Below are 22,110 nucleotides of genomic sequence, written 5' to 3' on the forward strand. Positions count from 1 at the left end.
TGATTAGGAAACGGGCTGGGGGTGTGCAGTCCTGGAGCCGAGAGACTAGGTAAGAGGATGTGCAGGTGAGGGAGCCATGATGATGGCCTGAGCATCAATGGGAAGTGAAAGGGAATGAAACTGTGAGTTGTGGAACAAGCCCAAGGAGATGGCTCCAGAACTGATGGCAGGTGGGACAGTGGGAAGGAGGGGTCAGCGATGACTCCCTTCCAGGTTTCAAGCTCAGGAAACTGGGTGGACAGCAGGACTATTCATTCATTGCACAGAACTGCCTAGGAGAAAAATCATAATTTGGTGGGAAAAGATCATGGGTTTGGTTTCAGACATGCTGAGTTTGATGTGGTTGGGGACACCCAAGAGGAGATCGTTAGTGAGCATTTTATTCTTAATAACGTATCTAAGGCATAACTCATTCCTTAACTTTCTGAATCTAAAATAACTGGCAATTCTTGTTTCTTTTGCTTCAAAATATTCCCTGCTTTCCTTATTGTTGATCATGTCTTCCTCAGCCAGCCCCTTGGTGGGATCTTGGAACCTCCTGTGCCAGGCAGGGCTGCCATTAGCTGGTGGTTGTGCTAACAAAGCAGTGAAGCTGTGTGCAATTAGACAGTGACTTAGACCCCAGAACCTTCGAAATTCAAGTTTACTCACTGAAAGAGAATAACCATTTAAAGAGAAGGGAGAGACTACTCAATGGTATAGAAGAACTAGAAACAAAAGCAAGACGGGCTGGAAAATTACTGGAAAATGCATTTTGCACAGTTTAAATGAGCATAAGAATTTTCAAAATGCTTTGAGTTTTCTTAAGAGTCCCCCCAACCCCCCAATAAGAGAAATGATGACCTTATTTTTGGGAGATTTACCATGTTGATTTCTGAGACCTTGCATTACGTTGTCATGTTACTTGGTATTTATGATGCAAGAATCCACTTAGCATTTTCCCACTGGCTTTCTCAGGATGTCTTTATCCCAAGAAGTGATGGTGACTAATTATACGTTTTCATTAATATTTTTCAGCCTGTGTTCCACTAAAACAATACCTTGGTTTTGGCTCACTGAAATCAAAGGCACTTTGATTCAACATTGGCTTCATACAGTGAACTGGATCAAAGGAAAGCCCAATAATAAATTCCTTGATGATAAATTGGCCACGACACCCTTAGAGAAAGAAATGATGTAATTTCGCATTCTTGTGAAATGAGTTTTGTAACTTGATGTATCTGGACTTTAGCTTAGAAAAAATGGTGGCATGAAGTTTACCATTACAGATTCTAATGTTGAAGGTAGATATTGTTATGTGTATTAGCTTTAGTCCCGAAAAATAAAAGTATTTAATTTTAAAAAATGAAACCCTATGTCCCTAATGCCTTTTATGATGGTATTGAAAATTCTTCGTCTTCCTTTCTGGTAGTGGATGTATTCTTTAACCTTCTCTATTGGGGGTTAAATTATTTGCAAACAAATATCATGAAAGCATTAACAGAGCTGTCATTAAAAACAAAAACTGGAACAATTCTTTTGTAGCACGAAGAATAATTTTTTGCATGTGAATCAACGCACCCTAATGGATCAGTTTTGAAATCTGTGGATTTTTATATATCCAATTTTCTAAAAGTGATTATCTGTCTTCATTCCAAGAGTCCAGATTAATTGGCTCTTTTGTTTATTTACATAACTAATATTATCTTAAAAATCATTTTGTTCAAGTACTTGAGAAAATGTGGAAGGCATTTACCTCCAGGGTTCTTTTAAAATGTAGGTCAAGAGTGCCTTATGCTGTTTCTGACACCCAACTAAATCTTGAGCACTTGGCATATTTGTAATGCTTTGTCACAGATTCACAAATGACTCTCCATCCCAGCAACTCCCCTTTGAACAAACAGGGCTTATTAAACCCCAAAAAAGCAACAGCATCTTGGTCCCAGCTGGACTGCGGGATGCTCAGGTGCCAGATTGGATGGAACGAATGTGTCTGCAATCAAAAGACAAACCCATGATACCTTCAGGGTTGCCACTTTAGATGTAGTGATCAAGGTAGCTGGAAAAGATTGGTGAGAACTGGAAATCCTTAATAATGAAAACAGCTCAGCACCACATCCCTATATACAAGGACTTCTGTGTTTGCTTATCGCAGGCCTGCAAAGCATCTCTGAATAGTCAGTATCTCCGAGAGATCCAGTTTTTCAGGCAAAGCTTGATTAAGTTGTGTGATGCTCTAATTAGCTCCTTTTGACAGTGTGTGTTTTCTGATTAGCACCCCAAGTAGCCCTTTCAACTGTGTGAATGACGTAAGTGAGCTCTCTTAATAGTTCATGCGCTGACGCAGAAGAAAGCACCAGAGTGATTAGTGGGGAGCGCTGTTTATTAAAGGCACTTTATGGCCATTAAAACCCACCTCTTTTGCTAGTCCCAGTACCAGTTAGGAAACTGGATTCTCTAAGCGTCCGTCCACTTTTATGTTCTGCAGACGTCTCTACATGCTGAGACAACCATGCGCTTATGACTCCAGACAGAGAGAAATAAAATGGGAAACTATCATGACAATCTAGACACCCACGCACCTGCTTTTCTTAACCTCCCGGCCCTCCATCTGGCCGGCCGTTTCACATGGGATAAACTAAACAACGCTTCTAACGGTGGTGATTAAGAGTGGAAGTCTGGACGACATTGCCTGCATTTTAATCTGACAGGTATAAGTCTGGGCTCAGTTTCCTCACTCATAAAATGGGAACAGAGCAGAATCGGCCACAGAGGGTTATAATGAGGGTTTAATTAGATAATGCAGGTGAAAGGTTTCCTGTCAGACATCTCCCTTTCCAGAGGGTCTGAAGTTATGGGGCTGGAGATCTGATGGGGGAACGGTTCGGGCACTCTTCTTTTACCTTAGTGTCTGTCTTTCGTGGGTTGAGTAGTGTCCCCCCAAAAGATAGGTCCATATCCCAACCCTTGGGGTCTGTGAATGTGACCTGATTTGGAGAAGGGTTTTTGTTGATGTCATTAAGTAAAGGATCTTGAGATGAGATCACCTGAATTTAAGGTGAGCCCTAAATCCTATGACATGTGTCCTCATTAAAAAAAAAAAAAAAAAAGCAGAGGGAGATTTGAGACATAAAGAAGGGAGACGGCCATGTGAAGATGAGGCAGAGGTTGGAGTGATGGGGTCACGACCCAAGGAACACTTGGAGCCACCAGAAGCTGGAAGAGAGAAGAATTCCTGGAGGGAGCACAACCTCACGGACACGTTGATCTCGGACTTCTGTCCGCCCAGAAGAGAGAATATGTTTCTGTTGTTTTAAGCCACCTAGTTTGCGGTAATTTGGTACAGAGGCCACAGGACCCCAATACAGAGGTCCTTTCTTCCTGTCTGGGATGGGCTGGGGGTGTCACAGGAAACCTCTTTGAACATTACTCCTGTGTGGAACAGTCTCTGCTCCCATCCACCAAGGAGAGGAGGGGTTTTCTCTTTAATGACCAGTAACAGCAGCCGGCACGCTTGTGGTTTACGCTGTCCCCACGCTGTGCCCTGAGCTCACAGCAGCCCCTCTGTGGGCTCTCCTATGAGCCATCCTTCCTTCTCTGCCAAGGTCAAGCCAGAGTCACTTCTCCCAGGTCCCCGGCTCCCTGGGGAAGTGGACAGCTGTCCAGCTGGCACCCAAAGACCCCCTCAGGGCTGGATTGGAGGTGGCTTTTCCGGATTCCCCCCAGGAGGGAGCCGAAGCCTCCTGAGTGCATCTGTCTCCACGGGCCTTCTCGGTTCCCCACTGCCCAGCCCTCCCCAGCCCACCCTCCCAGAACACTTGACCCCTACCAGGCTCCGTGGAGCAACCCCCCCACCCCGAAGTGAATCCACCCCAGCCCTCTGGAGTTTCCATTTGAAAGCGGCAGTGACCCAGGAGAAGTCGAGGGGTCTCCTTTGCTTTGAACTCCAGAGTCACCTGTGTCAGGTGCGCGTGCCCTTGGCATCCTGGTGTGTAAACCCGCCACTGCCCCCAACCCGGGTGGAGCCTGGCCCGGCCTGGGTGCAGATTCCAGGAAACCAGGGCCTCCAGACGGACATTGGAACTGACATCCTCAGTGATAACTTCCCCTCTTGCTTTCCTCCGGCTACCTCTCCACTTTGTCTCTCCCTCTTTCTAGTTCGGTTTTCTTTGTGCTGAACCTTTCACCCATGAAGTAGAAGGCATGGGGAGGGGGTAAAGCACAGACAGTGCAGGCGCGAGAGGGTCGGGAGATGGCCGAGTGCAGTGCAGGGGCCAGGGCACCAGTGTCAAGTGTGTGTGTGCGTGTGTGTGTGTCTCTGTGTGTGTGCATGTGCATGTGTGATGGAAAGACAGAGATGGGAAGGAAAATCGGAGGGGAAGGCCACACACAGAAAAGGCAAGCGGAGGCACATAGGAGGAAAGGACAGAGTCAGGCAGGCGGCCCCGGGGCTCACCCTCTGAAAGCTGGGAGGGAAAGGACCTGGGGACCCCAGCACTCCCTTCCTCACCTTCCATCTGCCCTGTTCACCTGCCTGCCTGTACTTCCAGCCCTTCTAGCACCTTCCCAGACACCTAAACCCTGTGAGCTACCTCCCCAAACCCAGAGGAACCCACGGGGGCTGAGTCCCGCCTGCGCCTTGCAGGCTCTCTCCACCCACCGGCTTTTGTGGGTTTTAATTGCGCGTTTGTGCATCGTCAACAGTCACCCCACTGTGCTCGGCTCCCGAGGCCAAAGCCTATGATGGCCCTTGTGTCAGAGACGTGGAGGGACAGCGAGGGGTGAAGGAGGCTGGTGGGGGAAGAAAGCTCCGAGAAACTGGGCTGAGGGACTGAGCTGCTGGGCCAGCCTGGGGTCAGGTGGTGCTGAGACGGAGGGGGTGGGGCAGGGGTGAGGTGGGAGGGAGGAGGGCTGGTGGGGAGACAGAGGCAGAGAGAGACAAACAGAGAGATGGGGGACAGACAGAGACAGACAGACCGAGACAGAGAGGGAGACAGAGAGACAGAGACAGAGAGAGACAAACAGAGAGATAGGGGGGAGAGACAGAGACAGAGAGGGAGACAGAGAGATAGAGACAGAGAGATGGGGGAGAGAGAAAACAGAGAGGACAGAGAGAGACAGAGGGGTTCAGAGAAGCACACACCCAGAGGGAAGCAGAGGGAAATCATGAAGACACAGGACCAAGAGAGATGAAAGTGAGAGACACAGCACCACACAGAGAGAAAAGCCAAGGTCACCGAGTCACAGGATGATGGCTAAGAGGACCGGGAAGCGAGCCCTGTGGGAAGGGATGTAGGTTGTAGACCATGAGCTGGCCCTCTCTCCTCGCCTGGCCTCGACAGCCCACCCGCCCCGGGCCTTGCACTCCCCGGGCATCCCCCGGCCCGTGTCTCATCAGCCCACCGCCCACAAACTGCACCCTTCACACCTGGCTGCCAGAGGAGCTCAGGCGCTGCCCTGACTCACTCCTTGAAGGACGAGAGGTGATTTAGCCTTTATTTCCATGTTATGTCTTATTATTTGACATCATGGGCCATTTCTCATCCTCCTGTCACTGCCCTCTGGGGACCTTTGGTGCCACTAATATCCCTGAAAGTTCACACCAAATAAGTCAGCATCCATTTCTCTGTCGGTCCCTAACCACTTTGCTTCCTGGCGCCATGACAACTCCAGCCCTCCGGCCTTGAACTAGCATGGATTCCCCTGGCGATCCCACATCCATCAGAAAATACGAGCTCAAAGCTTGCTATCCTGCACCCAGGGGCCCTCCAAGCCCTGCTCTGCCTGACTGTGGGAAAACTGCTGTGTTAAACCTGCCTCTTTTTAGCTGAAAGCCAGAAGACACCCCCCTGCCTTCCTATCAGGAAAGCAAAACTTCCTGAACCTTCTCAATCTATTCAGACTCACATGCAACATTTGAATGCATTTTAGCTTTGGAAGGAGAATGGCAAAATCAATCCCGACTCCGAACAAGAACGGATCAATTCAGAAACCCTGTAATGGACCTGCAGTCTGTGAATCTGGCTCAGACAACGGTTCCCGCCTCTGGCCACGTGCACCCTGGGGAAAGAAAGCCTACAGTCGAGAACAGCGGTTCTCAGCTGAGGGTGATTTTGCCCTCCAGGGGGCACGTGGCAACGTCTTATGATGCCCAGGGCAGCCTCCACCACAGAGCATCACCCAACCCCAGATATTATGCGCTGCTGTTGCAAAATCCTAGCTTACATGGTCCAAGTTCCTAATTCCACGCGGATCCTGATTTCACTTTACTTTTACTTGAAAACCATCAGATTCAATCAGCATAGGGAATGGTACTCCTCTGCCTCTCCTAATCCACAAGGAATGACCTCCTCAGTTCTTTGTGGAGGGATGTAAGGGATGCATCCAATGGAACAGCAGTTAGATGGCCTGTGTCCGACCTGACCTGACTAGGGTGGTGGGCTCAGAGCAACGGGCAGGGTGTGAGTGAGAGAGAGCTGCGTCTTGCCTTGAAATCCTGCCTCTGCCTCAAGTAGTTCTGTGAGCCCTTTGAGCTTTAGCTCTTTCCTTTAGCCAAGGGAAACGGGCCTGATAATTTCTAATGAAAAACTGTAATCCTGAAAGAGTCTTTCTTATGCTCTGAACCATCTCACCTGGGAAAACTGGCCCAGCACCTGTGAACTTGGAGGTGCTTGGAATTTGGGGATGAATAAGGGACAAATGAATGCATTTTGGGGAGCCTGAAATTCCAAGGCGCATTGCAATATCCTTCTTCTTCCGGCTGGGCGATTCTTTATAGTCAGCAAATGTGAGAACACTTGCACGCTTTCACAAAAAATTTATGCAGAATGAAAGTGAAGCAGGGTCCCTGTGGGCTTCAGTCTCCTCTGGGGACACAAGAAAAGGAACTTTCATCAACTTCTAACAAGGTTTTATATCTGTGCTTGGATGGAGCTGGATATTGATGTAAAGGTAAGAAGCCAAGGATGCTTACCTCGACTTCCAGCAATTTCAATAAAAACGACACAGACTTGAAACGACACTATGGCATCAAAGAGCTAGTTACAAAGGGGAGCGTGTAGTCCGCGCACACCCGAGGCCGACCAGATCTAACACTTTTCCAGTTTAATATTAATGTCAGAGCAGTAATGAAAACTTGTAAATGAACCCTTCTTGGTAAATGAATCTTCACTCCCAAACGGCAACCAGGAAAAACTCTAAATAAGTAATGTGAGATGGTTATCGGAAGTCCGCGTCAGTGGATTCTATTACCATTCTTGGCTCGTACTTGGGAGGCTTCATGCATTTTTAAGGGCTCGTTGTTATTGTGATCCTACTTGCTGGTGGACTTTAAAAACTACACTGAGGTATAAAGTGGGGCTTTGAGTTTGTTGTGCTCATGATTCTTCTGAAAGAGAGTAATTCTGGATAAAAAGCAGGATTGGAAAATCTGCTCAGAAGGTAGGCGAGCTGGGAACATGTTGGGGCATTTGGAGCCCCCAGTGGGGAAGGGTCCGTGAGGGTCATGTGACACCGTCAGGGACTCACACACCGAGGACCCCCAAGGAGGAGCCCTGGCTGGGGGCTTCAGCCTGTTCAACTGCGAGGCTAGCAGCCCCGGGTCAATAACCCCGCTCATCTTGACTCATCCCAAGAAGGACTAGTTCACCTGGAACGAGATGATGCCAGGCAAAGGAAATCTATGTTGGTGGAATTTAGGAGGCCAGAGAGTTGGGGCCTGGAGATCAGGGGGGTCATGACTGGTGGGGAAGGGGGGGCTGGCCTCTCAGAGCCTTGGGGGTCTTTACCCTGAAAGCAGTGGGAAGGCAAAGAAGGGATTTTTAACATGAGGGTGTTGACTGAATGACTTGAATTCTGGCTTGTTGCTTCCTAGTCTGGGAATAGGATGCTTGAGACCTTGGTCTCAACGGTCCACACGGGACCACACTGAGAGATGCTGGTCCTTGCTGTATATTTTTTACCCTTTGTATATTTCCAGGACCTTCAGGTCACTTCTGGCTTGTGGTGACACCTCACTGGGCTGTGTGTGTGTGTGTGTGTGTGTGTGTGTGTGTGTTCGTGTGTGTGGGAGGGGGTGTCTGTCTTCCATAAGCTGGGTTTTGCCTTGTTTCTTGGACCTCCTCAATGACCCGTCTTTGGGACACTTTGTCTGCTGTCTGTGACACTATGTGCTATTCTGATAAACAAGGAGACTGTGGGAAGTGTTGGTTTAACATATTAACACTTTGATGTCTTCAGGTAATACCTGGCACGGTATTTTTACAGGGAAGATGCTCAGTAGAGATGGGTTGAACAAACAAGTGTATGACATTTGTGTTTTGACAGGGCCCTTCTGGAGATGCAGTGGACTTTCCTTCATGGTGGTGAGCCTCTCTGCGTGTCATCCACGCACTGGAATCCAGAGCCGTCTTCTGGTCACTCAGCAGGACACAGGTGGCCGTCCTGCCCCTCTGTCACAGGCCCAGGTCTCCCCCTCACTTCCACCCCCTGTAGGCTCCCCAACAATGAGAGCAGAACGGCAATATGTCCACCTAGGAAAGCAGCGAGCCGCCAATGGACTCAGAAGTCAGAGAGAATGTAGTGAGAACGAAAGAGAAAATCTCCACATAGCTGCGGCCACAGTGAAACAGCCAGAGCACGTGGCAAGGTCGGAGGAAAGCTCGGCACCTGTACCCCGTGCAGGGGGGAGGAGATGGCTAGGAAAGGCAAACGCGCTCAGGGTTCCAAGCTCGGGACCCTCAGAACAAGTCCCGCCATCGCTTTCTGTGTCTGAGGGACAGCGACAAAGAACAGACTGAATTTACAGGCCGGTCCTTAAGAAGACAGAATTGCAAATGCACATCAGAAAGGTTTGGTTTTCTAGGAGGGAGTCAGAATGAGCCCATTCGAATGTTAAGGTCTACCTAGAGCTGCGTGAATACGCGGAGATGTTGCTTCATGGCCCCGGGGGGTCTTTCTGAGTTTAAATTCTGGGGGAATGTTTGAAAGTCTGCACCTTTCAAACACAGCTTGGATGGAAGGAAACTCTTCCTGTGCTGTGGATGCCAAGCTCATTGCTGTCTGCCGGCCTTTATCTCTGCTCTTCCCTCCGCGTGGACCCGTTTCTCAGGGTCTCTGCCCGGGTCTCCCTGCCCGTCCACCACTGAGGTCTCAGCTCACGTCTCACTGCTTCTGAGAGGACTCCCCTGACCATCTTCTCCTAAGTACCTCCTGCCAGACTTTATCCCCTTCCTGGTTTACTTCCCTTCCCAGCGCTGACCATGATCTGAAACAATACTATTTGTTTACTTGATAAGTGTCTGTCTCCCCCCAGGAACATAAGCTCCTTCCAAGCGGGGTCTTCGTGGGTCCTGTCAGCCGTTGTATCCCCAGCTCCGAAAACAGGGCTAGGTGTGGAGTGGAAGCCAGAAAATACACACTGGAGGAAAGGCGGGGAGGCAGGGGGGGTGGGCGGGAAGGAGCAGGGCCATCTCTAGAAGGGTAAAGGCCAGGGGAACTCAAGCTTTGTGCATGTGTGTCCGTGTGTGTGCACGTGTGCGTGCGTACATGACATGTGCACACGACAGCTGAGAACAAGGCCAGCCTTTGCAGGGGACGTGACCTGAGCAGAGGCTGGCTGGTCCTTCAGGTGGGAGCCCTGTCTCTCACTCCACTCCCTTCTCTCCCTTTAAACACCCCCAGGGGAGCATGAGGTATGTGATGAGTTGATCCTAAAATTAAAATCCTCAAACTGCTTCGTATAACTGGTTGTTCAGAGAACCAATCAGTTGGTGGCAAGCAACGGCCATTTCCAACCGGAAAACCTCCCCTGCATTCATCACGGCGGAGGAGCAGGGGGTCAGTGAGGTGCAGACGTTTAAGGCTGGGGTCCCAGCGTCTCAGGGAGGAGATCAGAAGGGGTGGACACTTCCCTTGCTGCTGGCGGGGCCAGGCTGCATGAGGTTGCAGATTTGAAGCCTTAAATTGATTTAAGTAGCTTCCTGCCGTGGCATCTCTTGATCGCACAGGATAAGCATCGTGAATAGAGAAGCAGTAGTAATCCAAGAACATCAGACACTGGCTCCAGATGCTACCTGAAACCAAAAGTAGCTCTCGTAACCGAAGTACGAGAAGCCACCTTGGCCGAGAGGAAAAGAAGCTGTTAAATTTTCCAGCTATTTCTCAGAGGACTAGAGAGTTAGTTTGTTTGCTTTGTCTTTTGTTTTTAAAGATGGAAATAGTTTCTATTTAATAATTTCTAACCATTGTCATATTTGAACCAATCGGCCAGTCTTGTCATCTTCACAATCATGATATATTCATTCATTCAATAACATTTATTAAACACCTGCTCTACATCAGACACAGTGTTAGGTATATATATTCAATATCATTAAGCTGGTTAAAAATATTTCTTGAACACTCGCTATGCTGCCAGATATCTGCTAGACACCAGGAGAGAAATATACAGATAACGAAGACATATTTCCTATTTTCCTGCAGCCACCATCTGGCCAAATTCATTTAGCTTAGTCCTGATTTGTAGAGAATTTAAAAGCTTGGGGTTGTAAATGGAAAAAAAAAACAAAACACCTCATCAGAAAAGAACTGATGGTAAGGAGAAAGATATCCAGAGATTTGGATGACTGATAGCATCTAGAAACACAAGGGAACACAGGTAAAGACTTTGGTTTGGAAGCCCTGTTCAAGGAACTGCTAATTTTGACATAGTCTCCAGTCAGCAGGATAATAAACTGTAACTTTAGGTTTTGTGCCCAGTGTTGAATTTGGTTCCATTATAAAGGAGCAACAGAAAGGCTTCCAGAAGGATGAAATATTTTTCTAAAAGCATATGAAATGTCCAGTAATAACAATACATCATTTAGAGTGGACAAAACAATGTTTGTGGGCATTCGAATTCATAAGGATTTAAAAAGTTATTCATACCTACAGTTATAAAATCCTTTTAGTCTAAATAGCATATTATGACAATAGTACCTTACTTGTGATCTCTCAGTTGTTCTGATGGGTCCAGGCAACAATATCATGAAAACAGTTCAAACATTTTTTTTCAATAGGAAAATCCAACATGATGAACAACAAGCCCCCAAAAAGATACGAACCTTTAATGATTTCAAGACCAGCACACAGAGGACATTTAACCTAGGAGCTGGTTCTACACAAGGGGAAGCATGGCACGTATCTCAGATGGGAGCGTGATGCCTATACTTAACTGGGTGATACTGATACACAAATGAGGCGGATGCTCTCAGGGAATCAATGGCCGTGGAAGGAAAATAAACCAAAGAAGGAAGAGGGGGGAGAGCAGTACATCTGCAGACCATCATTGGAGTCACCGTGGGAGCCCCGACAACAAGTCAACAAGGCGACAACAGAAGCTACAACTAATGCTGCTGATGCCTGCATCAGGCGACACACAGCTTACACAAACCCCAGACGGTGGGTGTCGATGCCATGCCCATTTTACATTTGAGCCCATTTTACAGATGAGCCAACTGCAGCCCAGCGAGACTAAACAACCTGTCCACTGGCTCATTTTCTCCTCTCTCGTCTTCCTTACTCTCGAGGTTTACAGCCACAAAATGCTATGGCATTTCTCCTACACTTGCTGCATCTGCCTTGCCAATAAATGCCAACCACAAAAAGCCCTTGAATAAAAACACCCACAAATAAAGTCTTCTCCCTGAGGAGGTAGAGAGCACGGAAATAAATGAAGCTATCGTTCTTGACACGAGGTTGGTGCGGATCTTGACTCAGTTTGGAAGATGAGTTGCTGGATAGACAATTCTTATTTTATATATCTTTATGCATTTATAAAGCTCATTTCAGCTTGGCCTTATGCCATAAAGCCCAAAGGAATCGTGGGGATTTAAAATGAGGATATATTTTTGAAATAGAACCTGTATCAGTGTTCAGAGAATGGGAAGACGAGAAATAAAACTGGATTCCCTAAGAATGGATAGGCCAGTGCACAAAGTCAAGTCTACAGACAGGTACTTCAGGGTGAAAAAGAAAAAGTGATTCTTCAGAAGAGAACTACAACCGGCCGCCATGGTTCGGATCCAAACTAAAGACGTGTTTCATTTGCCCCGTACGATGGTTTGCGCGTATCTGAGCAAACACTTGAAAAGTGTGAGTCGCCGTATAACACCAAAATTTCTGAAACTCGCTCATGTGGGCCCCAGTTTCCACTCGAGATCACTTGGCAGGAGGCTGCTAGAGTCCTTTTCCCCTAGACAGTCACTCAGCTCTTGAATTCTCCATGTCGCCATCCATCCCTTTACCCTGCCCCCCACCTTCTTCACTTACATGATCTGCCAGGCCCTGCAGGTCTTAGGGTTTGCAGCTCCCATCCACACACCCAGAATACTGCTCAAGGCAGACACCAAACTACTGGCCGACCTGACACTAGCCATTTACTGTCACTTTGGGTAACTCAGGGAAGCCAAGTGCCAAAGGCTGGCTCCCTGGTAAGACCGCTCTCCTTCTGAAACCCACAGCACGGCAGTGTTAAAACAGCACCCCCATATCTTCGATACTCCTCATGTGGTGGTGATCTCCTTTTCTAGAATCCGGGCTCCCAGAGCTCTGGGGTTGCTTGAACAACAGAATATGGCAGAAGTGATGGGTCAGTTTTCAGGCCCAACCTTAAGGAACTGGCTATTTCCACTGTCTCTCTTGGGACACTGGCTCTTAGAACGGAGTCACCATGACATAAGGATGCACAAGCCACCTCGTGGAGAAACCTGTGTAGGGAGGCTGCGGCCAGCATCAACCCTCCAGGTGAGTGAGCCGTTTGGAACGTGGCTCCTCTATCCATGACTGAGCTCCCCCATCGACACGGCCGGAACCGAGAGGCGTGTCCCCACGAAGCCCTGACTCAATTTTGGACTCAAGAACGAAACAAATGATCAAGCTTTGGGGTGGTGCGTTATGCAGCAGTCACTAAACAGAAGACCCAGTGTGAATACCAACAAGGGCTTTCACAACAGACCCGTGTGACTTGGGAAGACGAGCTTCCCCGACCGCTGGTCCACACGTGTCTCGCCTCACCTGGCCGATGCGCCTTCGGAACCGCCATGTTCATCACGCGTCCTCCATCCTGAGGTTTGGGGGGAGATGCGGTGAACCTGCAGATCCCCGATTCTGAAGGGGTGCTGGAGGTCAGACTGTCTGTGTACTCATTTGTCCCTGCCGTCAACTGCTCGGACGATGTGTCTGAGATGAAGCACTCCGTGATGGTGAACTTGGCGTGCCTCAGCTGCTCTTCCAACTTGGCGTGTTCGTAGGCCCTGGCCAGTTCTTCGTAAGTGGAAGAGGCACTTTCTGTGGAGACCATGCTGCTTCGCGCTCGATCTGTGCCGTGCAAAAGAGAAAACAAGACGGGTGATGTGTCACCGTGAGTCTGCACTGACTGGGTGGCGCTCTGGGCTTGTGTCTATTTCTTCCAGTCACTGGGTAGCCTGGCAGGGGCGCCTGGTCTCTGTCTGAGGACTGCCTTTGTCACTGTAAGGCCACCTTCATGATCCTCAGCCATGTGGCTCGGGGTGTCAACAGAATCTCTGGAGTCAGATGTCCCCAGCCTGGGACACTGCCATAGATCAGTAATACATCCCCTTGAAAAAATTCTGCTTTTAGTTAAGACAGCTGGGAATGCGGTGCAAATGAACTTCAGTGGCCCCTTCCCTGCCCCTGGACCACAGAGAGTCTTTCACTGGCAGGAATGATCTGAACTCTGCACTCAGCTCCTCTGGCCTCTGTGTGGCAGGAAGACAGGATGATGGTTAGAGATGAAGATGTGACTGCACGGAACTGCTCACTAGGCCAAATGACTTCTGACCCTGGGACTCATTCTTTGTGTGTGGCACCCTTTACGGGGACCAGGAAACCTCTAGAACCATAAAAGGAGCATCTTGGGTAGAGGACTCTCTGCATTTTAAACCCACTCAAAAGTTCTGAAGTCACCTCTGTGGAACTCTGAGGTTCTTGTAAGAGGAGTAACTGCCATGAAAATAAACGTACATGGTGACACGCCGCCTTTGAGACTATTTTTGGAGCATATCATCCAGCACAAAAGAAAATGAGGATTAAAATTTCCTACAGCTCTTAAGTTTAGGTATCATTTCTTTTCAAATTTTTAGATTGGTGGGGTGGGCAACCCAGTGCTATTCTTAGGCTCTGTCTTCTCTGCAGAGTGAGATCTCGGTGGTGGATGGTACGGTAGGAATGGCTTACCTTATAATCAACCCCTGTTTAATTGTCAAACGGGTCTGCCGTGTTCCCTATAGGGGGTGCTATGACCTTGTCATGTAACTTCAAGTGCAATGTCTTAATCCTGGAGATAGTAGTGGGTGAGATGCCCTCAGAGTATAATCAGAATGATTGTAATCTTGAGGGAGAACAATTTAGAAATTTCTATGTCTCTCTCGGCAGGGCAGGAAGGAAAAGGAGAGGGAACAGTGTGAGTCTGAGATCCGGGACGCCTGCAAACTAGACTCCTTTGGCTCTGCTTTGCGGAATTCACTGGACCCTGGACACGGTCAATGCAGTACAGCTGTATCGGTACCTGTTAGGTAAATGGTCTAGCAATTTGAAATTGACCTTGAAAGGGAACAGGTAGGGCCCTGAAACCCAGGGTGTGGGCCCTACTTGTCCCGGGATAGAGAAGGAGGCACGCAGGCCTTACCTGTGTCTTGGGAGGGGCTGACGCTGTAACTGTCACTCTCCTTGTCCATGGACCCCGCAGCCCTGGGTGTTGGCAGCCTCCAGTCAGTGGTGAGGGTGTGTGTTGAAACGGTGGGGTGGGGTCTGTTGAGTGTCCACTGGCTGGCGTACCGGTTTCTCGCTGTGGGCCCAGCCTTCGCGTTCCTCCTGGTGGTGGGATCTGAGAAGAACCAGAACGAGGTTTGTGTCTAGGAGGGTGGTCAGCCATGATCATGGTGTTGAGTGGGGTTCTCCCGACCCAGCGCTATGATCCACTCAGCAGGGCTCACGCCTCCGGGAAGCTCTCCCTGACTACCCCTGTCCAGAGTACTGGCTTCCTCTCCTCTATGGTCTGAAACATTCAGGTGATACTTCAGCACTTAAACAAGCCCTGTTGGGGAAGAATATCAGATTCAGACTCAGGACTCCAAATGGATTTGGGTCTTGCTTTTGGATCTTAATAGTTTCATGACCCCGCCTTGTATCACGTAAACTTCCTGAGAATCACCACCTTCTGTAAGAGGAGAGAGTGCAGCCAAATACGCTCTAATGTGGCTTCCTTCCTAAGTGTTACCTCGAGGTGCTGTTACAGGTTGAATTGTGTCCCCTGCAGAAAAGATACGTCCACATCCTAACCGCAGAACCTCAGATCGATCTTATTCGGAAATAGGGTCACTGCAGGTGTAATTAGTCCAGATGAGGTCAGACTGGAGTAGGGTGGGCCCCGGATCCAACATGACTGGGATCGTAGCAAGATGAGGAGACAGACAAGGAGGGGACAGCCCCGTGGGGCTATGGAAGCAGAGACTGGAGGGCTGCAGCTGGGCCAAGGAGCCCTGAGGCCACCACCAGAAACTAGGAAGGGGCGAGGAAGGGTCCTCCCCTACAGGCTTCACAGGGGCATGGCCCTGAGGACAGCTTGAGTTTGGACTTCTAACTAGCGGAACTGTGAGAAAATCAATTTCAGTTCTTTTAAGCCACCCAGTTGGTGGCACATTGTTATAGCAGACCCAGGAAAGCAAGCAGCTGTCTCCTGTATAGATTGTTGTCTTGTATTCACTCACTGCCTCGAGTATGACTTTTGTTCATCAACTACATTGCAAGTCCTCAGAGCAGAGGGAAGAGGGAAGATCCCCTTATGTCTGAACACTTTCTTATCCCTTTGCACATGGTAGCATCTCTTCAATGGAACTGTCTGAACTGTGACCAAGACTTGGGTTATTCAATGTGGAGAACAAAGGGTCATTGCATATCTGGATGTCACAGGTCTCCCATCTTCAGAAACACAGAGGTTTATAGACACACTGGATGGAGCCAGATGGGTTTCATTGTCTCTAAATTTGGAAACAGAGGCAAGAGGTCAAGGGGGTGGACTGAGTTCTTAGCTCAACTCTTAGCTAACAAAAAACATGTTCCAACAGTACAGAACATTGGACACTGGAGTTGGCAATGTTCCCTTTTCTAGAATTCTGTGGAAAAGGGGAGAGGCTCAGTTACCTGGAATGATTTTTCTGGGGCTCCAGCCTGAAGGCCACATAAGGTCCTTTTCCATGTTTGAATTCTCTGCTTTTCAAAGAGGAACTTTATGTAGTAATATTACGAAAATGATCTGGCCACTTCTAAACACAGCAATCTGTGCTGACTGCTTATCACTAATGGAGCAGTTTCGCAGGAACAGAACTGAGAGAGACAACCTGTGGCCTGACGACACCGACTCACTTATGTGCTCTCCTGAGCCTGCAAGTCTCTGCAGGACAGGGGCAAGGGCGTTCATCCTCCAATCATCCCACAGAGCCCGCTGTGATCCCTGGCACACAGACTTCCCTGGATGAACACACATAGCTCAGGGCGGCTTTATGGCTGACACAATGGGAGCTCAGGGAGGAGAAGTGACACAGCTATTAAGTGGCAGAAACGGAGCCCAAGACCCCACCTGTCAGTCCAAGATTGCCTGTTACTCGGCCATGCGTGTCCTCACCCTTGACACCTAGGAGTCCTGGTGCTGTATCTGCATGATACTAGCTCATTTATGATTCTAGGCAGGGTCATGGGACCCTGGTGAAATGACTTTCTTTTTAAATTGGAGGATTTTCCTTTTTGCCGGTTTCTAGTTATCGGACTTTGAACCTAATCCATCACTCCACAATGCTGGAGAGAAAAGCCTAATGATGGCAGCTCAATCGATACCTATTAAGATTTCCTGGGTCATCAAAATGCTCTGTCTTGGTGCATAATTCTCGGGGGCATTGATTTCCAGCCTCATTTCATCCGTTACTTGCAAAATTCCACGGAAGACTTTACTGGAAGGTTTTTCACGGCCTTGATTAGAATGTAAATGAGTTATGCTGGAGAGCCAAGCTCTCTGGACAGCAAGGTATAAATGATAATTGGGTTTCTCTGCTGAAATGCTAGGAAAGAGATCCTCAAAGAGATAGAAAAGCATTCTCCTGGGTAGGAGGCTAGATGTCTTCCAGGCACTGTGGATGTGATAAGTGGAGCTTAAAGAGTGGAGCTTGTTATTTAAATACTAATGAATCTTTTCCAGAAAATTACCCAGTCCCTTACATAAGTTTTGAGGGTTCTTATTTTTATTCTCCCTTAAGTTTCCTGTAAGTCCAGCTGTGGATCAGTTTTACTACAGGCCTGGATGCTTGTGGAAGAGGGGGTCAGTTTGATAGTATCACTTCCGGGACACAACTTCCTCAACTCCCCAAAGCCTCACCTGTGTTTCCCCGTCAAGCTCACCCACCAACGGTGGGGCAGAGACCTTGCCCCCCATCCATAGCCCCTTTTCCCACTGAGATGACCCTATCCGGAGAGTTCCATGGTCAAGTGGCACTATTCAAGCCAGAAGTCTTTTCAAGTTAACTTTGTTCATTATTTCCCCCCCCTTTTTTTTTTTTTTTTTTCCTAGATGAGGACAGCTTTACCAGTGGCCTGATAATATTGGGAATATAGGTCATGATATTACTTTCCTTGAAATGCACTTCGTTCTGTTCTAAGCAAGCATTCTACAGGCAAAATTGTCCTTGTAGGTAGAATACTCAGGAGTTGACACATTTTTGAATAATCAGGTTTTTGGAGCTGTTTGGTACCTGAATTGAACTTTTCTGTAGCATAGTTTCTGAGATAGCAGCTAAAATAAAAATTTTACTTGGATTCCACTCAGTGGCCTCCTTCGCAGACCTTCCTAGTTAATCTATTAACCAAATAAATGTTGGGGTTTACGGTCCCTGCATGGAAAGTATTTTATTTGGGTCCCCAGCATCCTAATATAAATAAAATCTAGTGATGAGGCATTATGCTTGCTAAACAACAAATGAATTAGGGGTAAGTGATATAAATAATTCTTGGCCTTTCAGCATTGGGTCTGAACCTGAATTAAGCTTCTGCTCATTGAATCAAATTATTTTAATTATCCTGAACTTGGGATGAGAGGATTTGGTGGATAATAAGGTCATAAAACATGCCATGTATATAATCGCCTTTCATTCCCTGCTACTGGTTTTCATATCTTACAGATACTGAGGCCTTGGCTTTGCACGATGAATTTACCAGTTGTCTCATAGACAGGGTGAAACGGGGAGCCTGAACATTCCTATCATTCAATGAATAAATATTTATCAAGGGCTTATCACACACCGGACTCTCTTCACTGCCATCAGGTATTTTCCAGCAGTGTGTTGAGTACCATCCCGGGTAATAGAGCATGCGTGTTTTTCAAAGTCTCAACAAGAAAGATTCAATCCGTCTTGTAAGCTCTTCTTATTTAATATATATGTGAAGTCTATTTTGTCCCCAGCAGTCCTTACAGAAGCATCATCTCTTCTTAGAGGAGTGTGGAGGGGTTGAGAGTGGGGCTTCGGGGTAAGTGTCTCTTACTTTGGTCCAGCTTTACTACTCGCGGGCTGTGACCTCACTGGTGTGCCCGTTGCTTTCCTCTCTGGGACTGGTGGGTGACGACCTTGCCCACCATCAGTGCTGTTGTGAGACGTGTGTGACATTAATGAGCTACAGAACCACAGGCACGTGGGAGGCATCAATCAACCTGGGGCTTAGCCCATGACTCCTGAGTGACAAACACTTGACATGGGATGCAGTGTGTCCTGTTTAATGAAGATGGTGACGGGAGATTTGATGGGTTGACCAGGAAGGCTAGAAACTCACTTTCGAGAGTTTGACAGGAAAAAAGCCATGAAAAATCATAAAACTAGATGCTGGAGAATGCCAGTGATGCAGAAAGGTGCCCACTGGTAGTAACCGGTAAGGATGGGAACCGTGTCCTATTTGTTTTCCAGTCCAGCCCTGCGTGGTGAATACTTTTTTCAGGAATGAATAAATGATGATGGATGGATGACGTCCAGGTAAACATGACAAAACGAACCCGGGTCAAATCTAACACTGATCACTTCACATGTCTTTGTACCCTTGCACATTTTGTAAGTAAAAAGGTTGGGTTAAGTTCTCCAAGGTGATGACCTCATTGGTAAGTTTCTGCAACGTGTCCCGGGGCTGACTGTGTACATGTGGAAAGAAACACTTCTAACTGGGTGAGGCGATACAGACACACAGCTGATCAGATGTCTCAGGAAAGGGAGAACAAAGAGAGGAAAGAAACTGGTTGCCCGACTCCTGCTGAAAACACTAAACATCGTTTCTTTTCCACCCCCATTACTCTGATTTCAAAACTTCTGACATAAGTATACATACGGTCGCTCAGTATCTAAATGTATTTACTGAAGGTCTACTGTGTGTTGGACCCTCTGGCAGCAGCTGGGGAGACCCGCGTGAACAGAGACCCAGCTTCCAAGTGTGTCCTAACCCACGGGAGAGACGGGGACGTGAACAGAGACGTGGACACAGCCACGGTATGTGTTTTCACATCTTGAAAGAGAGATACAGCAAATCATTGCGATTTCTCCCGTCCTTGTAATAAGAATTTGTTGCAACTCTTTGGCAAACTAATGCAATGCTTAGAAACATAACTTCTACAGAACAGTCGTGCTCATGTGCGAGCAACGTATTTTAGATGTTCTTCTTAAAAATAAAAGTTTCCTACAATAACAACAAAATTAGAATAGAACAAGAATGTCTTTGGTAGTTGAGGAAATAGGCTATAAACCAATCTCTACAAATACGCCAGACTGCAGTGAGAGGAACCTGCCCCAGAGGACTGAGGGGATGCAGGTGTAACACCTGGGCCCAGGTGACAAGCTCTGGGTACAAGAAGCAAGCAGAGGACTGGGCTGCAGAAAGCTCAAGGCTTTGGACTCCTGTGCTGATCTGCTGGGGGGTGAGACACCCACCGTTTCTAATTCCAAATAAAAAAATACAATGCCTTTAATCCCTCGTAATGTGGTTTTGGAGAAATATTTAATACAACAAAATGATCACAATGGAATATTACTCAGCCATAAAAAGGAACAAAATTCTGTCATTTGTAGAGATGTGGATGGACCTAGAGTCTGTCATACAGAGTGAAGTAAGTCAGAAAGAGAAAGAGAAATATTGTATATGAAGGCATATATGTGGAATCTAGAAAAATGGTACAGGTGAACCTATTTGCAGGGCAGTAATCGAGATGTAGACGTAGAGAACAGACATGCGGACACAATAGGGGAAGGGAAGGGTGGCATGAACTGGGAGATTAGGTTTGACATATATACACTACCATGTATAAAACAGCTAGCTAGTGGGAACCTGCTGTATAGCACAGGGATCTCAGCTTGGTGCTCTGTGATGACCTAGGTGGGTGGGATGGGGGTACGGAGGGAGGTCCTAGAGGGAGGGGATGTATGTATGCCTATAGCTGATTCACTTCATTGTACAGCAGAAACCAACACAACATTGTAAAGCAACTATACTCCAATTATAAAAGAAAATGATCCCGAAATCTTTACTAATGGAGAACGTTCTGCAGATGTTAAATGAATAATTCTATTTTTTTGGAACTAGAGACTGAGGAATGAATTTGTGTAGATTTTCCAAGTGTTTGTAAACACTATTTAATGAAGTTCATCACCAGTGAAAGAAGCGTCTTTCCAGAAGCTGTAGCGGTTTGGTTTCTGTGGGATCTGATCATCAGGCAACCCCTGGGCGAGCATCCCAACACCCTCAGAACGGGCTGCAGACGTGTGACACTAGCCTGTGAGGCCTGCAAAACCAGTCTGGCTGTGTCTCTGGCTCGTCCTATCCGCCTTCCCTGTCCCCATTCAGGTCCCACTTCTGTCCCCAATATGATTTAGAGGCTTTCCCGTACCATTCCTTCTGTCTGGCAGGCCGACTGACTCCTGCCTGGGACTCAGTGGAGGTCTTCCCCAAGCCTCACACGGAAGCAGCCCCTACCCTGGTCGCCACGCCCCTGGCCGACTCACCACCTCATCATTCTGTTCTGTTTGTCCCTCGTACTTACTGGTAAACAACGCTTCCGCTCCTTGTTTCACGTTTGACTCCCTCCACTCAGGTGAAGTCAATGTCTTTTTGCACCTTTCGAGGTACCCCAACCCTGGGCACTGCCCACATGTGAAGTAACACCTTCATGAATACTTCTGAGTCCGAATGAAGGAATTCTTAAAGCTCCCCAACCGTGCCTACACCGTCAGAGCCATGAGGCCATGAGAGAGGGAGGCCGACACATCCCTTCCGCCAGCCTCCTGCCTGAGGTGAGTGAGAGACACTCACCTGTCACTTGTTAGCGCTTCTGCTTGTGACGCAGATGCATGTCTCTGTGGATATTCTGAAAGCCATCAGATCAGCCTTCCCTTGTTCTGGGGCTGACCCGGCAGCTAGAAGCCTCCCCGTGCTTTAGTTTCACTGCCTCCTGTCCAGCCTTGACTGTTTACGACTAGCCTTTGTGCATCTCTCTGCCAGCTGAGCATTGGCAGGGAGCTGGACATGCAGATTCTTTTCACCTGCTGTGCGGGGAGCCCGGCAGGTTTGAGGGCTCCTGCAAGGCTGCGATACTGTGGACACCTCCTCCCGGGCTCTACGTGACACACGCCTAACACTTGGGGGAGTGTTTCTCAGTGAGGGGTCCAGGCAACCAGCAACAGAATCACCCTAGATGGCCGTTATAATGCGGATTCCCAGGCCCCGCTATACACCAAGTGGATCTGAATCCCTTGGGGTGGAAGCCTGGAACGAGTAGTTTAAACAGGCACCCTGGGTAATTCTGATGCACACAGAAGAGGGGGAGCCACTCCCTGGGGCGTCTGTCCTGTTTCCTCTGCCTCTTTCTTATCCTGCTGCTAAGGTCTCCATTAACTTCCACTCCGATGGGGACAAAGGCCTGCTGAGGTCAAGGATCCACTGACAGAAGTCCCCTGGGTCTGTAATCTTTCCCGGGTTTAATAGCCATAAGTGGCTCAGAAGGCCGTCAGTGTGGTGTCCTGAAGTAGCCAGGAGCAGGCCCAGACAGATCATGATGGA

The 22,110-nt window shown here is 48.1% G+C and overlaps 1 protein-coding gene across 1 annotated transcript in view; it reads right to left on the reverse strand.

Annotated features, from left to right (window-relative positions):
- The window catches only part of DSCAM (DS cell adhesion molecule), a 753,301-nt gene that overhangs the window by 5,291 nt on the left and 725,900 nt on the right, over window positions 1–22,110 (reverse strand). The window contains exons 31-32 of the mRNA XM_049709686.1: window positions 14,666–14,863; window positions 13,033–13,335 (exon numbers count right to left, since the gene is read on the reverse strand). Of these exons, the coding sequence (XP_049565643.1) occupies window positions 13,033–13,335; window positions 14,666–14,863 (501 nt within the window). The remainder of the gene's footprint in view (window positions 1–13,032; window positions 13,336–14,665; window positions 14,864–22,110) is intronic.

This window comes from Orcinus orca, chromosome 5 (genome assembly GCF_937001465.1).
Source record: "Orcinus orca chromosome 5, mOrcOrc1.1, whole genome shotgun sequence".
Lineage (NCBI taxonomy): Eukaryota > Metazoa > Chordata > Mammalia > Artiodactyla > Delphinidae > Orcinus > Orcinus orca.